The sequence below is a fragment of the Xenopus laevis genome, chromosome 3L (assembly GCF_017654675.1).
Source record: "Xenopus laevis strain J_2021 chromosome 3L, Xenopus_laevis_v10.1, whole genome shotgun sequence".
Lineage (NCBI taxonomy): Eukaryota > Metazoa > Chordata > Amphibia > Anura > Pipidae > Xenopus > Xenopus laevis.
The window spans coordinates 139,029,776-139,045,072 of record NC_054375.1 but is presented as its reverse complement, the minus strand read 5'-3'; the positions used below and the strand labels follow the sequence as shown (position 1 = coordinate 139,045,072).

Here is a 15,297-nt window from a genome sequence, read left to right as displayed (position 1 = left end):
TAGGGGGAGCTCCATACCGATTGGGGCATGGTCTGACCATGTTCGTAGACCAATCCAAGGATTAACGACTTGTGTGGTGGATTGCAAGTCGGTGAGGAACATGTCAATCCTAGTGTGTGTTTGGAATCTAGGGGAATAGTATGTGAAGTCTTTCGCTGAGGGGTATTTAGCTCTCCATACGTCTATTAAGGCAAAGTTGTGCAAAAGTGTTCTAAATTTGGAGGCCTGGGCTAGCCGAGATTTGTTCGTAACCCCCCTACCATCTGCTCTTTGAACATCAATATGTGGGTTTAGGGTGAGATTAAAATCCCCAGCTATTATGCATTTCCCCTGTATATCATTAAGCAGTTTGGTAAAAGTTTGCGTCAGGAATCTACTTTGATTGTCATTTGGGACATACATATTTATCAGGGTATATTTAACATTGTGAATCATACATATGAGGAGGATATACCTGCCTGCGGGATCTACAACAGACTTCAATAGTTGCCATGACACACGGGAGGATATCAAGATGGACACTCCCTTGGTTTTGTTTTGTGAGTATGAGTGGTAGCTATGTGGATAATGCCTATCTGAAAACCGTGGCAGGTTCTTGACACAGAAATGTGTTTCCTGGTAGAAAAGTATATCAGCCTTGGCCTGAAAAGCATCTCTAAGGGCTTGATTCCTTTTATGGGGGGAATTCAATCCTCTAGTATTCAGAGAGTAAAAACGTGTCATCACAACAAATTGACCAGTTGCTTTACCCGTTGGGATACCCCTAAAATATAATGCGACACTGCAACAAATTCGACATAGCTTGCTCGCAATACAATATTACGCTGATTAAGTAAGACATAGGACCCTGCAATTGTATGATACCACTGAGGTATGGTAGAAAAAACAGTATAATAAAACATTGTTATCAACAAAACATAGAACATTAAACAAAAGAACTGCGAAAAACGCATGTGGTAACGTGTGGTAGATACCACGGTGTGACTACTCAGCTAATGTGGAGTCAATGGGGGCTCCGGAGATACAATATCTCATTGTGGACAGGGGAGTTTCTGGGTTACCTTACTGTCCTGTACTTTTAGCTTCCTCAAAGGGGCAACAAGATTCAATATCTCTGTTATGCAGCTGGATTGTGGGCAACTTTAAGCTTTCGACCAATCCTTCCTCACTTTATGCTGCTGTAGGGGAGGCCTACGTAGTGCTGTAGGCTCTGTGTCTTGCTCCGGCGACATGATGTTCCATCTGATGAGCGCTTTCCGCGCATCGTCAGCTGTTGACAGCGTAGTGGGCACTCCATTCCTTTGCACTATCAACTTTACCGGATAACCCCATCTGTACGGAATATTGTGTTGGCGTAGCAGAGACGTAGTTTCAGCAAAGGCCTTCCTCTTTAGTAAAGTTGCTGGCGATAGATCGGTATAGATCTCCAACTTCTGGTAATCAGGTTGCCACCCCTCTTTCTTGCAAACAAGCGATAGTATATAAAATAAGTGGAGACAGCTTTTTGTTCTTTTTTTTTTGATTTCTCTTCTGGCCCATGACTTGGAGGGATCACTCTGCCAGAGTAATAGCCCGCAATGGGCAGCTTAGATTCGCCCCCATAGGATCTGTAGCTCCCTCGTGCACGGAGCTCTTCTCTTATGCGTCCATTAACGTTGCTAGGCAAACTCCGCCCCCAAGCTCAGCTTTCTTAAAGTACAGATATCAGCCTTATCTGTACTTCTTCAGACAAGACTGGCACTAGATGAATCCATACGGACATTTCTGCAGGGAGTACAACATCTAAAACCTCCGTTCCGATCCCCAGTCCCAGGGTGGGACTTAAACCTAGTACTCGAAGCGCTTCTTGATCCACCGTTTAAACCAATGGGATCCATTTCGGAATCACTTCTGACTAAGAAAGTGCTTTTCCTGATGACAATATCCTCAACCAGACGAGTATCAGAACTCAGCGCTCTGTCTTCTGAAGAACCGTACATCATTTTCCACAAGGACAAAGCCGTACTCAGAACACTACCCTCCTTCCTACCAAAGGTGGTATCTCAATTTCACATCAATCAAGAAATAGTAGTGCCAACCTTATGCCCTGATCCCAAGAACGACAAAGAGCGCAGACTACACAAATTAGATGTCGTCAGAGCACTTTGTTGGTATGTGGAACTCTCAAAACCATTTCGGCATTCTACATCTTTGTTTATACTACCAGCGGGCCCTAAAAAAAGCCAGGCAGCTTCTAAAGCAACACTGGCAAGATGGATCAAAGAGACAATACGGCAAGCCTACTTATCCAAAGGGAAGGTTCCACCCCTGAATATACGAGCTCATTTGACGAGAGCAGTCGGAGCTTCCTGGGCATGGCGCAACTCTGATGGAATAAGTAAGTGTGTGGGGTTAAGCTGGCTATCCAGACACGCCCCCTGAATGATTTTCATAAGTGTCCTGCCTCCTGGAGGATGGAGTTTAACCCCTAAGGTCCCTGTGTCCCCCTATCGACTACAGAGAAACAGATTTAACGGTGAGTATCAAAAATCCTGTTTTTTTAAGTATATATTGTGTGTCCACGCAACATGTTTTGGGGCATCAAGGGCCTTTTTTTCACACACTTGAATAAGGGCCCTTGATGCCCAAAAACAGGTTGTGTGGACGCACAATAAAAGCTTAAAATAGCAGTTATTCTGCTTGTGTGCATTTCCTAACCTCTATATTGTGACATATATATATATACTTCTAAGCATCCATAGCTGCTTCCTGTAAAATACAGAAAGACACCCTAATGCAATCAGAATACACAGTGCTGGTGCTCTAATACAGGCACGACAAGTGACCCTATAATACCGGCAGAATACATTGAGGAGAATGGGCACTATAATTCAGGCACATTCAGAAGTGTTGGAATTCTAATACAAGGAAATAAATGAAAAAAGGGCTGGTATTCTAGTTCACTAAAGGGGTAGGTTCACCTTCAAGTTAAGTATTATTATTATTAACATGTATTTATATAGCGCCAACATATTGCGTAGCACTGTAAAGTATGTTATAGAATGGCTAATTAGAATGGCTAATTCTAAGAAAATTTTCCATTGGCCTTTATTTTTTCTTCTTTATAGTTTTTGAATTATTTGCCTTCTTCTCTGTCTCTTTTCAGCTTTCAAATGGGGGTCACTGACCCCCATCTAAAAACAAATGCTCTGTGGGGCTAAAAATGTACTGTCATAGTGCTTTTTATTACTCCTCTTTCTATTCAGGTCTCTTTTATTCATATTGCAGTCTCTTTTCAAATCAATGCATGGTTGCCAGGGTAATTTGTAAAAGTGCAAACCAGAGAGCAGCTGAATAAAAAGCTAAATAACAAAAATAATAAAAAATCAAAACCATTTGCAAATTGTCTCAGAATACCACTCTCTACATCATACTAAAAGTTAATTCAAACGTGAACAACCCCTTTAATAATACAAGGAGAAGAACTGGCATACTAATACAGGCTCAATATAAAAAGAAAGATGATACATATAAAGATGATACATATAAACCTGATACAGGGAGAAATCTGGCATTTTAGTACAGTTACTACTGGTGGGTAACTAAGATCTTCCATTGGTTTAGACACTGGTTATTTTAGAGTTGCATTTGGCCTCTCACCTGCCACTTTCTATCATGTCCTGTCCCCTTCTTCCAAATGATACAGACATAGGGACTGACAACATAGACTGTTATGTGAAGCTCTGACTATTAGAGCAGCCGTCTCTTTGCTCTGCAGGCTGACGGAGGAAGCCAGAACCTATAATCGGGCAGGAAACAAGAAGCAGGTGAGCAGATCAGACTTTATATCCCTCTGTTTCTTCTGTCCTTTTCAGCCTGCTCAATAAGTAAACCTTAAAAATAAGTGAATGTAAAATTGATGAGGGTGCTGTAAGCACTTTTGCAATGTACATTCATTATTTTTTTTTTCATTCCAAGATGTTAAAGGATACATATACTGTTATCAATGAATTTTGTTACAACAGCGCCGCCTGCTGGTCATTTTCTGACCAGTCTGACCACCAAGTAGTCAAGGAAGTTGTCAGGAGAAAGAAGGAGGCTGCTCTGATGTTCTTCTGGTTAAGAAATTAGAAACCTTTATCATATCTTTAATAACCAAAAGAACATCAGTCGCTGTTGTAACAAAATTCATTCATAATAACAGTACATGTATCCTTTAAAATCTTGGAATGAAAAATAAAATAAATAATGAATATACACTGCAAAAGTTCTTAGAATAGCACTCATAACACATTTTAAATTCACTTACTTTTGAGGTTTACTTATCCTTTAAGATCTGCCTCTAGTCTCTCCACCTTTGCATCTTGTTGTGCTTCGTTTGCTTACATGGTTGTCAAACCTGGAAGTACAACTAATGTCCTGCTGCTGACAATGGTTGGTTACAAGATCTGCTAGTAATTCTATTTCATTAAATGGGTGCTTGTTTGTCTGCCCTTAATATTATTCCCAGGCTCTGCGTTGTTTGCAGAAGAGAAAGCTAGTGGAGCGTCGCATTACGGAGCTGCAGAACAAGCAGGACAACATACAGGGAATCTTGGAGAGGATATCGGCTGCCAAAACAGACCGCAAGGTGATGGCATTTAGCACTGAAAGAGCAAGAAACCCACAAGAAGTGACTTGTATTAACAAACTGGGCTAATGATAGCGATATGTTTACGGCCTTAGGTTGTCTCTGCGTACCAGATGGGAGTCTCTGCTCTTAAACAGGCCCTAAAAGATGTCACTTTGGAGAAGGCAGAAAGTATTGTGGATCAGATTCAAGAGGTAATAATGGCTAAGGCTAAAAGGGGAATTGTCTGTGCCTTTTGTATGAAGACATCATTATACTGTAATACCTCCCAGCTAGGATTGCCACCTCACCTCTTTAAAACATATGGAACCCACAACCTGCATGGCTAATTAGCAATTCATTTAGATTCATGCTGCAGACTGAACTGATTTTATGTGCAGCCATGCATCATGCCTCTAAATAAATTGCTAATTAGCCATGCACGCTGTGGATTCCATGGGGCAAATTCACTAAGGCGCGAAGCACCGAACGCTAGCGTTAATTCGCTAGCGTTTGGCATTTTCGCTACTGCGCAAATTCACTAACGAGCGCTGTCGTAGTTTCGTTAGTGTTACTTCGCAACCTTACGCCAGGCGAATCTTCGCTAGCGACGAAACTACGCAAATTCACTAACTTGCGCAGTGTAGTGAACGCTACCTTTTACGCTAGACTTCCTTCGCCATCTCAGACCTGGCGAAGCGCAATAGAGTAGATATGGATTGTTTAAAAAAAAGTCAATTTTTTTTTTTAAGTCCCAAAAAACGCTGGCGTGCTTTCTACATGATGGGTGATAGGCTGAAAAAGATCGAAAATTTTTTGGGGCTCCCCTTCCTCCCCCCTACATTTCCTGACTCATGGCAACTTACCTAGACAGTGGGCACATGTGTAGGGCAAAATAAAATTTTTATTTGCTGATTTGAAGGTTTTCTAGGCATTTGTAGTGCAGATACGTGTTCCTCCATTGAAATTTGAATTTCGCGCCGTATGCAAATTAGCCTTCACTAGCGCAACTTCGCTTTATATAGCGAATCAACGCTAGCGCAACTTCGCAACCTTACGCTACCCCTGTGCGCAACTTCAGATTTTAGTGAATTTGCAGAGCCCTGGCGAAACTACGCCTGGCGAAGTGCGGCGAAGTTGCGCCTGGCGCAACTTCGCATCTTAGTGAATTTGCCCCCATATCTTTTAAAAGGGTGAGGTGGCAACCCTATTCCCAGCATGCCTTCTTTGTCTCTGACCAATCATTTCCTTCTTGTGGCTGTTACAGTATTGTGATCTCCAGGATGACCTCAGTCAGACACTGTCCTCAGTCACCGACGCAGGTAAGATATGTACTTTTATTTGATGTATCTTTATCTCTGTCTGCTAAGGATTTCACTCCTACTCTACTGCTTCTTGTTTCAGATGTTGACTCTGATGATTTGGAGAGAGAACTCAATGAAATTCTCCAAAATGAAGAGATGATTATTGACCTTCCTGATGTTCCTTCAGGCCCAGTGATCATTTCTCCCCAGCGCCCTACAGAATGGAAGATGGACCAGGGTGAGTCTGCAGCACTTAATATTGCTAAACCTGTTGCAAAATATACACCACACTCTGTACTTCATAATATACAGCCCTGCCTCTAGTTATACATGATAGGTTTCCCCTGCTCTTTATATAGTATGGCTCTTCTGTATCTTAGTTTGTAGGGTGAACCCCCGGTGTATTTCCCATTTATACTACAGGACTTTGGTCTGTATCTTAGTTTATATATCTTAGATTCCCGGTGTATATCCCATTTATACAATATGGCTTTTTTCTGGTCTGTATCTCAGTTTATAGGAGGGATCCCTGGTATATATCCCATTTATACAATAGGACTTATCTCTGGTCTGTATCTCAGTTTATAGGAGGGATCACCGGTGTATATCCCATTTATACAATAGGACTTATCTCTGGTCTGTATCTCAGTTTATAGGAGGGATCCCTGGTGTATATCCCATTTATACAATAGGACTTATCTCTGGTCTGTATCTCAGTTTATAGGAGGGATCCCCGGTGTATATCCCATTTATACAATAGGACTTATCTCTGGTCTGTATCTCAGTTTAGAGGAGGGATCCCCAATGTCTGTCGCATTTATACCAGGACTAACTAGATAAAAGGCTAAACTACTACTGTATGTTGTCTATCCTCAGCTGCTCATTCTCCAGCAGATGGATCATTCTTGAGGTCTGTTCCAGAGCCAATGCTACAGTGACAATACCAAAAGGTAGACTTTTATGGCTGCTTGTGCCCTACTCACAGGACCTATGCTGAGGAACCACTATGACTCTAATGAACCAACAGAGTAATTTCTTATGACCTTTATGATCATTTATGACACCCCAGACCCCTCTATAAGACTTGAGAGGACAGATACTTGCATAAAATCAGGGGTACTGCCAAACAGAGCCTCATTTAGGCTGCCAGCCCACATAGGGGGTACCAATAGCAAATCACAGCACTTATTTGGCACCCCCAGGGATGTTTTTATACATATATATATACATATATATATTTATTAATTTCTCCTGTTAATGTTGGCATCATGCTCCACTATGACCACATAAGCAATAACTCAACCAATCAAAACCATCCATTGTGTCCTGCACAGCAAACCCCTTGTCTTCTACATATCAAGTAAATGTATATGGTCTCAAGCCATCAGTCAGGAATTGTATATTTCCAGTATCACAGATTAATGCCTTAATATTTATTTTTGTCTATATCTTTAGTTTTGTCCAGAGAACAAATACATCTCAATGACATCTAAAAGCAAGAAATTCCCTGTAGTTCCCCTTCTCATAGCTGTAACATTACAAAACTGAGCTTGTCAGTCATTATTACTCATTGATTGCTGGTAGTCAGTCCCACTTACTGCTTGCAGAGCACATTCACATGCATATGCTTTCACTGTGCCAGCCTCATGTTAACCGTTAAGGGATACTGTCATGGGAAAATATTTTTTCAAAACAAATTATTTCATAGTGCTGCTCACACTTCTGCACGGAAATTCATCTTTCAAAAGAGCAAATGGATTTTTTTATATTTAATTTTGAAATCTGTCATGAGCTAGACATATTGTCAGTTTCCCAGGTGCCCCTAGTCATGTGTCTTGTGCTCTGATAAACTTTAGTCACTCTTTACTGCTGTGCTGCAAGTTGGAGTGATATCCCCCCCTTCTCTTCCCCCAACCCCAGCAGTCCATCACAACAATGGGAAGGTAACCAGATAACAGCTGCCTAGTAGAACTAAGAACAGCACTCAATAGTAAAATCCAGGTCCCACTGTAACTCCTTTAATTACATTGAGTAGGAGAAACAACAGCCTGCCAGAAAGCAGTTCCATCCTAAAGTGCTGGCTCTTTCTGAAAGCACATGACCAGGCAAAATGACCTGAGATGGCGCCTAAACACCAATAGTATAAATTAAAAAAATACACTTGCTGGTTCAGGAATTAAATTTTTATTGTAGAGTGAATTATTTCCAGTGTAAACTGTGTAATTTATAAATAAAAACTGCACCATAAAAATCATGATAGAATCCCTTTAAAGGGTAACTATTGCAAAAATGAAAATGTTATATTAGCTTCATCATAATGAAATAAGCTTAGAGCTCACTCAAATAACTGATTCCAGTACAAACAAAATCTAACAAAATAACTGCCTTTTGCACAAATCCTGCATGTAGAGAGACATGATGTCTGGTGATTTTAATAGAGTGAACTCTAATACATCTTCTAGGCAAAAGGAACCCCCCTATAAGATATATTGGATCTAACTGTCAATGAATATCTGACACCCAACTGCTGCATGAAGAGAGAATGGAGAGAAAAAGATGCTGAGAGAGAAATAGTGAAGATAAACTTGATTATTTCAGAAACAGTACGGAATATTTAATTGAATGTATTTAGAAAGTTTCTTATTTCAGTATGATGAAGCTTGTATTCCATTTTCATTTTCGCAATAGTTACCCTTTAAGTGCCAGCTACATGAAATGTGAATATGTTCACTTTAACCCCGGTACCATACCTATTTAGAAAAGTGGTTGTGGGGGGAGGGGTTTGTCGGGGGCCAAATCTGTGCGTGGTTCAGTAAGGCAGCCGGTAAGGTGAGTGTGGGCAGAGAATAGAGGCAGGGTGGGAAGGTGTCGGCAGCCCAATGAGGAAGCAGTGTATTAATTAGGCATGTGTATCATGTGACTGGGGAATGTGAGTGTGTAATGACTAATGTTATGCAGTAGCACAGAACATTCTATGGAAGAAGCCAAACATTTGCACATGCAGCACAGTCTGACCCAACACAAAGAGCAGATATAACATGTTACTATGGCAGCCAGCAGTTTTATATAGTCACCTACAAGTTGATAAATGAAAACAAATAACTGATTAGTTGTTGTCTGCAACTGTATTTATGCAAGGTGGCACCTAGGTTTGAAAATAATCATTTGTAAACAAATTATTGGCCTGGGCAGAACTTAAGTGTTTCCATCACTGCTCTGTTGTGCCGTCACTAACCCAAACGCTTTTGGTCACCTATTAACCCTTCCCTGGCTCAATCTGGGCACTATTTAATAACTAAAGTAAATATTTTCCACTCCCAAAATAACATTATAGTATAAGGAGGAGTTGTTTCTACTGTGGTGCTTTATAAATATATATGGCCATTGATTTATCATATTTTATAGTAAGTAATAAGTACAGTATGTAAGAGAGATGCTCCCTGTTGTACATCACAAAGAGTACAGCAGCTCTGTCCTATGTAACACAAATATACAGTAAAGTATGTTTATGGCCCTTTAATGAATACCATATTGTTTTTTCTGGAAGACATACTGTATACAAATAGTACTTTGTAATTAAGGGGAATTTTACAGGACTTGGATTTAGAGAAAGGGGAGGGTCATGTATTGAATAAGCCCATGTAGCGGATAAATAGGAAACTCTAAGCGATGGTGATGCTTTCCCTTTCCTCATATAATTTCTCAGAATGTTTGGAGAGCTGCCAGCAATGTGAGATTACACGCCGGCTCTGCTAAATGTGACAGGCGCTGGGAATTTACCTGGAAATCCTATGTCCCTGCCCCACAGCTTCATGGATTGATTCAGAGCAATTGCCTCGGGCTTCCAGATCTACGGGGGGGTCACTTTGGGTCTAAAATGTAAATAAATGTACATATACTATAAGCTGCTGATCTGTAACTAGCACTGCTGTCCGGAGGCTTGTAGTTCAACAACATCTGTGAGGCTGGACTGCAGAGTTGATCATTACTGGTATAAATAGCAAAGATCACTGAATTCCTTTATTGTTTCTTAATTGCAGAAGTAGAAATCATGCAGAACATTGCCAAAGTGGAACTGTTAGTTCATGAGTATTAGAAGAGGCATAAGAAAAGGAAGTAAAGGGGAAATGGAGATCCTGTGATAAAGGGCAACGGCTGAAGTCATCCTACCCAAGGTAGTTCTTTCAATATATTTGGTCAAATGAGAGAAAATATCCATAAACTTTAAAGGGGTTGTTCACTTTTGAGTTAACTTTTAGTATGATGTAGAGAGTGATATTCTGAGACAATTTGCAATTGGTTTTCATTTTTCATTATTTGTGGTTTTTGAGTTGTTTAGCTTTTTATTCAGCAGCTCTCCAGTTTGCAATTTCAGCAATCTGGTTGCTAGGGTCCAAATTATCCTAGCAACCAGAGATTGATTTCAGTAAGAGACTGGAATATGAATAGGAGAGGCCTGAATAGAAAGGTGAGTAATAAAAAGTAGCAACAACAACAAATGTGTAGCCATACAGAACATTTGTTGTCTAGATGGGTCACTGACACCCATTTGAAATCTGGAAAAAGAAGAAGGCAAATAATTAAAAAAAACTATAAAAAAAAAGAAGACTAATAGAACAGTTGCTTAGACTTGGCCATAACATACTTTAAAGATCATCCTCTTAGTGAGCAGGGTTTTTCCTATTGGCTACGCAGAGACACCTAAAGCCAATCTGGGGTCAGATTTCATTTGGCAGGAGCGAGCATGCTGGGTAAGTTGCCGTGTTTGTTCTAGCACTGGATTGGCAGGCTTAGAAGCATTATTAGGGGATGAGTTGGACTATTCCAGTTTTAAAAGGTTATAGACCTGGATTCTGGATTTAAGTCCGTCCCACCATGTGACAATGAAAGAAAAGTCACGAAAACAGCTGAAATGTAAGTCCTGAAGCGGGGAAAAGACCCAAAGTCACTAAAGGAGTCGAAGTTGAAGTTCTGAAGCCACGAGTTCAATTCTATGGAACACCAATGTATTATTTTAATAATCTGTAGGCCCCTGCCACCAAAGTTTTTTAAAAAAATATTCTCTGGGGCCATAATTTTTTTTACTTATAAGGGGGGCACTGGCGCCAATGTTTTTTTCAACTCATAGGGGGCCCTGGTCCCCTATTATTTTTTTTAACTTGTAGGGGGCCCTGACCACCTAATTTTTTTTTTTTTAAAAAAACAAAAAACTTTTATTGGGGGCCCTGGCACCACAGTTTTTTTTTAACTAATATGGGGCCCTGTTCATCAATAGCTTTTTATAACTTGTGTTTGTGGGGGGAGGGGTTACCTTTTTTAGCGCTGATGTCTGTGTGGTCTTTTAACTGTCCTGTGGAGTGGGCGGGATCTGGGATGGCACTTGTGGGCCAGGGTGGATGGGCCCCAGCAGGCCCTGAAATTTTCCCATGATTTTTAATGGCGGCCCTGGCTCCATGTCCTCTCCCAAATAGCGTTCCACCATGCTGGAGTGGAATCCTTTACAATGCATTGATTGTGTTAGTTGCTGGGGACTCTATCCCGGGGCAACAAATAAAATATGGGATCCATTTCACACAAAGTAATATCAAAAATGTTTTGGCTACTCTGAAGTTGGAGACAAAAGGTTTATGTTATTTAGACTATAACAAACAAGGGAAAGTTGTGCTCACCACCGGGTGCAATGAGGCTCTGAGCACACAATCCATACAGACAAATAAAAGAGATCCTCTGCACTCATCACATTATCAATATATTAAGGACATTGAGACATTTTGTGCCTTAAGCTACTAAAAATGCCTTCCCCTTTAAACAAAATAGGGATTGTTTGTCCATATATTAAAATATATTTAAGCTGGCCAAGTCATCCCTGGTCTGGCCAGTCCTACACACAACTTTCAGGTGAGCACAACTTTCCATTGTTTATTATAGTTTATACAGGAGCAGTGGCCAGCCCCATGTTGTGGCCCCCACCCCTTCCAGCTATAGTCAGGTGATAGTCGTTAGCCAACTAAACCCTAGTGGCTAAAAAATTCACATTTTATATACTGAACTTATTGCACCAGCCTTAAGTTTCAGCTTGTCAATAGCAGTAATGATCCAGGACTTCAAACTTGTCACAGGGGGTCACCATCTTGGAAAGTGTCTGTGACACTCACATGCTCAGTGGGCTCTGAGCAGCTGTTGAGAAGCTAAGCTTAGGGGTCATCACTAATTATCCAGCAGAAAATGATCTGTAATATAAGCTGATGCTACAGGGCTGATTATTAAATTCTGATGCTAATTGCACAGGTTTCTGTGCTGCCATGTAGTAATTATCTGTATCATTATTATCTGAAGATGGCGCCTGTTCGCTCCACTGCACATTTCTGCTTGTATAGGTCAGCTTTACTATGAGAAGCACTGTTTATTGAAATAGACTCTGCGGGGATGGAGAAGAGAGGGGGCTCATTTGATGGCTGTGGATGGGGACTTTTGATGAGGGGGGTTTAGTTCTCCTTTAAAGGAACAGCAACATCAAAAAAGAAAAGTGTTTTAAAGTAATAAAATATAATGCAGTGTTGCCCTGGACTGGTAAAACTGGTGTGTTTGCTTCAGAAACACTACTATTGTTTATATAAATAAACTGCTGTGTAGCAATGGGGCAGCCATTCAAAAGAGAAAAGGCTCAGGTTACACAGCAGATAAGCTCTGTAGAACATAATGGTGTTATCTGTTATCCACTATTTAACCTGTGCCATATAGTCTTTTTTTCTATTTCTACCATTGCTACACAGCAGCTTGTTTATATTAACTATAGTAGTGTTTCTGAAGCAACACACCAGTTTTACCAGTGCAGGGCTACAGTGCATTATATTTTTATTACTTTACAACACTTCCATTTTTTTGGAGAGAAAAGAATTTAACGGTAAGTACATAAATTTTCTTTTCATTTCTTTGGTATTACTGTTCCTATAAGGGTTTCTCCTCAAAGGCAGGTTTATCTAGCCCACCGAAGATTCTGCGTTCCTCTGTTTTCTTACACAAAGGTGGACTTCATCTTAGAAAGACTTGTGGATGTGGTGAGCACTAGTATTTGTTGTCAAGTGTGAGCAAGAAAGAACTAGATCACTTTAACAAACCTGCCTGTCTATCTGTCCCAGGGAATAACGGACAGGTGGTGAGTCAGCACCATGGTTGTCAGGTCTAATTTCCAAAACCAGCCAAAATCAGCTACAAAACCAGCAGAAAACTAGCCAAGAGTCACTTCAAAAGTAGCCCAAAAATAGCACAATATGTGCAGTGGAAAAATCTAAAAAAAAAATACATACATATATATATATATATATATATATATATAAATACACCTTTTTCAAATTTTTACTGATTTGCAAATTTTTCCATGAAGTAAAATAGGACAGATTCGCCCGTCACTAGGGCCGTAACTACAGAGGGGGACCCAGGAGGTATAGGGAACCCATGAGGCCCTAATTCATATACAATTTCAATAAATGTTGGTAAAACAGATCAACCTATTGACATTTTGGTGGCCAGCAGATTTTTGCCCTAAAATTGTCTGAAATTGAGAAAAGTCACAAGATAATGTGAGAGGGATGGGAGACTGGGGTACAGAGCCCAAAATCTACTCCAGACTTCTACACAAGTCCGTCCCTTTGCATGCTGGGTATTGTAGTCTTACATTAAACTTGGCTGTCAGCAAATTGTTAAACAAAAACTACATTAACCAACATGCACTGGGAGATGCAGGCCTGGTACATTAGGGGCGGATAACAAAAAACTTTGGCTGTACAAACTAGCCAAAGGCCCAAAAAGTAGCCCAAATCTGTACCTTGGCTAGTTTGTACTTTTAAAACCTGCCTGGGCTTTAAATTAGTAGCCCAATTTGGCTGGAAACCCGCCAAACTAACAACCCTGTCCTGTGTAGCACTTCCTTCCTGTCAGCTCACAGAGGTGGGGACTCCTCCCCCCTTGCACAGAAACTACACAGAGGAGAGACAAATATACACATCTCCCCTGCATTTATATAGTCCTGTAGCCTTTTTATACTAAGATTTGTTTGTTACACTAAGGGGGTTATTTACTAAACTCTGAATGCAAAAATCACGAACAATTCATGATTTTTTTGTTATAAAATCACTTTTAAAAAATCACAAATTTTTTTGAATTTATTAAACACAAAAAGTCTGAATCTGAAAATCCGACATCTCAGACCTGCCGAGGGTTGCATAAAAATCAATGGGAGAAGTTCCAATGATTTTTGATGTGCGCTGGGTTTTGTGCAATACCAGCAAGTTCACTGAATTTTCGAGTGGAAATTCCGGAAAAAAACCAGCGAAATAAGTGAAAATCGGATGAAAAAAACCTAAAAAAATCTAATTTTTACCCGCAAAGCTAATTTTCTGGAAAATCGAATAATAAATAAGCCTAAAAAACCCAAGCGGATTTGATTGGACTTTATAGCAGAAAATATTGAGATAACTTTGGACTTTGATAAATAACCCCTAAGACTTGTTTATTTTCCTGTTTAGGCTCAGGTAAATTCTACACCAGTAGAGAAGTGCCCAAACCATATTGCACAGCCCGTTATTTTTCTGAACTTCCTGACAGTTGGATTCCAATAAAGCAAATGACATTCTGCATGGTTGATCATCTTTATGGCTCTAATTGTTATTTTGCAAAAGTTTCTTTTTTTAATTGTGAGAAACCAATATCCAATAGATATCTGTAGGATAAGACATAACATTTCCCAGGAAATAATAAATAATTGAGAGTCTGCAAAACTGATGCATTTCCATATCATTAAATCACACAAATTGTTCCTCACACCAGTTACTGATATAGTAACTGATTTTCAGTTTCCCCTAATTTTACATTGTTGTTTTGTGGTCCCACCACATTTTCCTGGATTTTACACCACTTTTTCTGGTCCCCTGAAAAATGTAAAATGGGGGTTCTGCTGTATTTCTCTTAGAACACGTTATGGTGCTCTGCTTATTCTCAGAATATATGACTACACTGACAGAATGTAACACCTCGTACTTACACACTTATATTTCACAGGTACAAAGCAGAACTAGCAAACAAATTATGCTGGACGGTGGGCGCTGGATCAGGTAGGGCAGATTTTTAATTATTACATTCCAAATACATATACACACACACACACACACACGTGTATGCGACCCATTGTCTGGAGAACTGTTATCCAGAAAGCACATCTCCCATAGACTCCTTTTTATCCAAATAATCCAAAATTTTTTTAAAAAAAAGATTTCCTCTTTCTCTGTATTAATAGAACAGTACCTTGTATTTGATCCTAACTAAGATATAATTAATCCTTATCAGAGGCAAAACCAGCCTATTGGGTTTATTTAATGTTTACATGATTTTCTAGTAGACTTAAGGTAT

The 15,297-nt window shown here is 40.0% G+C and overlaps 1 protein-coding gene across 2 annotated transcripts in view; it reads left to right on the top strand.

Annotated features, from left to right (window-relative positions):
* The window catches only part of LOC121401598 (charged multivesicular body protein 7-like), a 57,016-nt gene extending 42,022 nt beyond the window's left edge, over nt 1-14,994 (top strand). The window contains exons 1-8 of one of the 2 annotated variants that reach the window (XM_041587063.1): nt 3,658-3,806; nt 4,490-4,609; nt 4,705-4,803; nt 5,856-5,910; nt 5,993-6,130; nt 6,769-6,802; nt 9,933-10,067; nt 14,950-14,994. In XM_041587063.1, coding sequence (XP_041442997.1) covers nt 4,723-4,803; nt 5,856-5,910; nt 5,993-6,130; nt 6,769-6,802; nt 9,933-9,981 — 357 coding nt within the window. In that variant the 5' untranslated portion in view covers nt 3,658-3,806; nt 4,490-4,609; nt 4,705-4,722 and the 3' untranslated portion in view covers nt 9,982-10,067; nt 14,950-14,994. Of the gene's footprint in view, nt 1-3,657; nt 3,807-4,489; nt 4,610-4,704; nt 4,804-5,855; nt 5,911-5,992; nt 6,131-6,768; nt 6,803-9,932; nt 10,068-14,949 lie in introns of those variants that run through there. The other variant, XM_041587062.1, reaches the window with a different exon arrangement.
* Nucleotides 14,995-15,297: the final 303 nt, after the last annotated feature.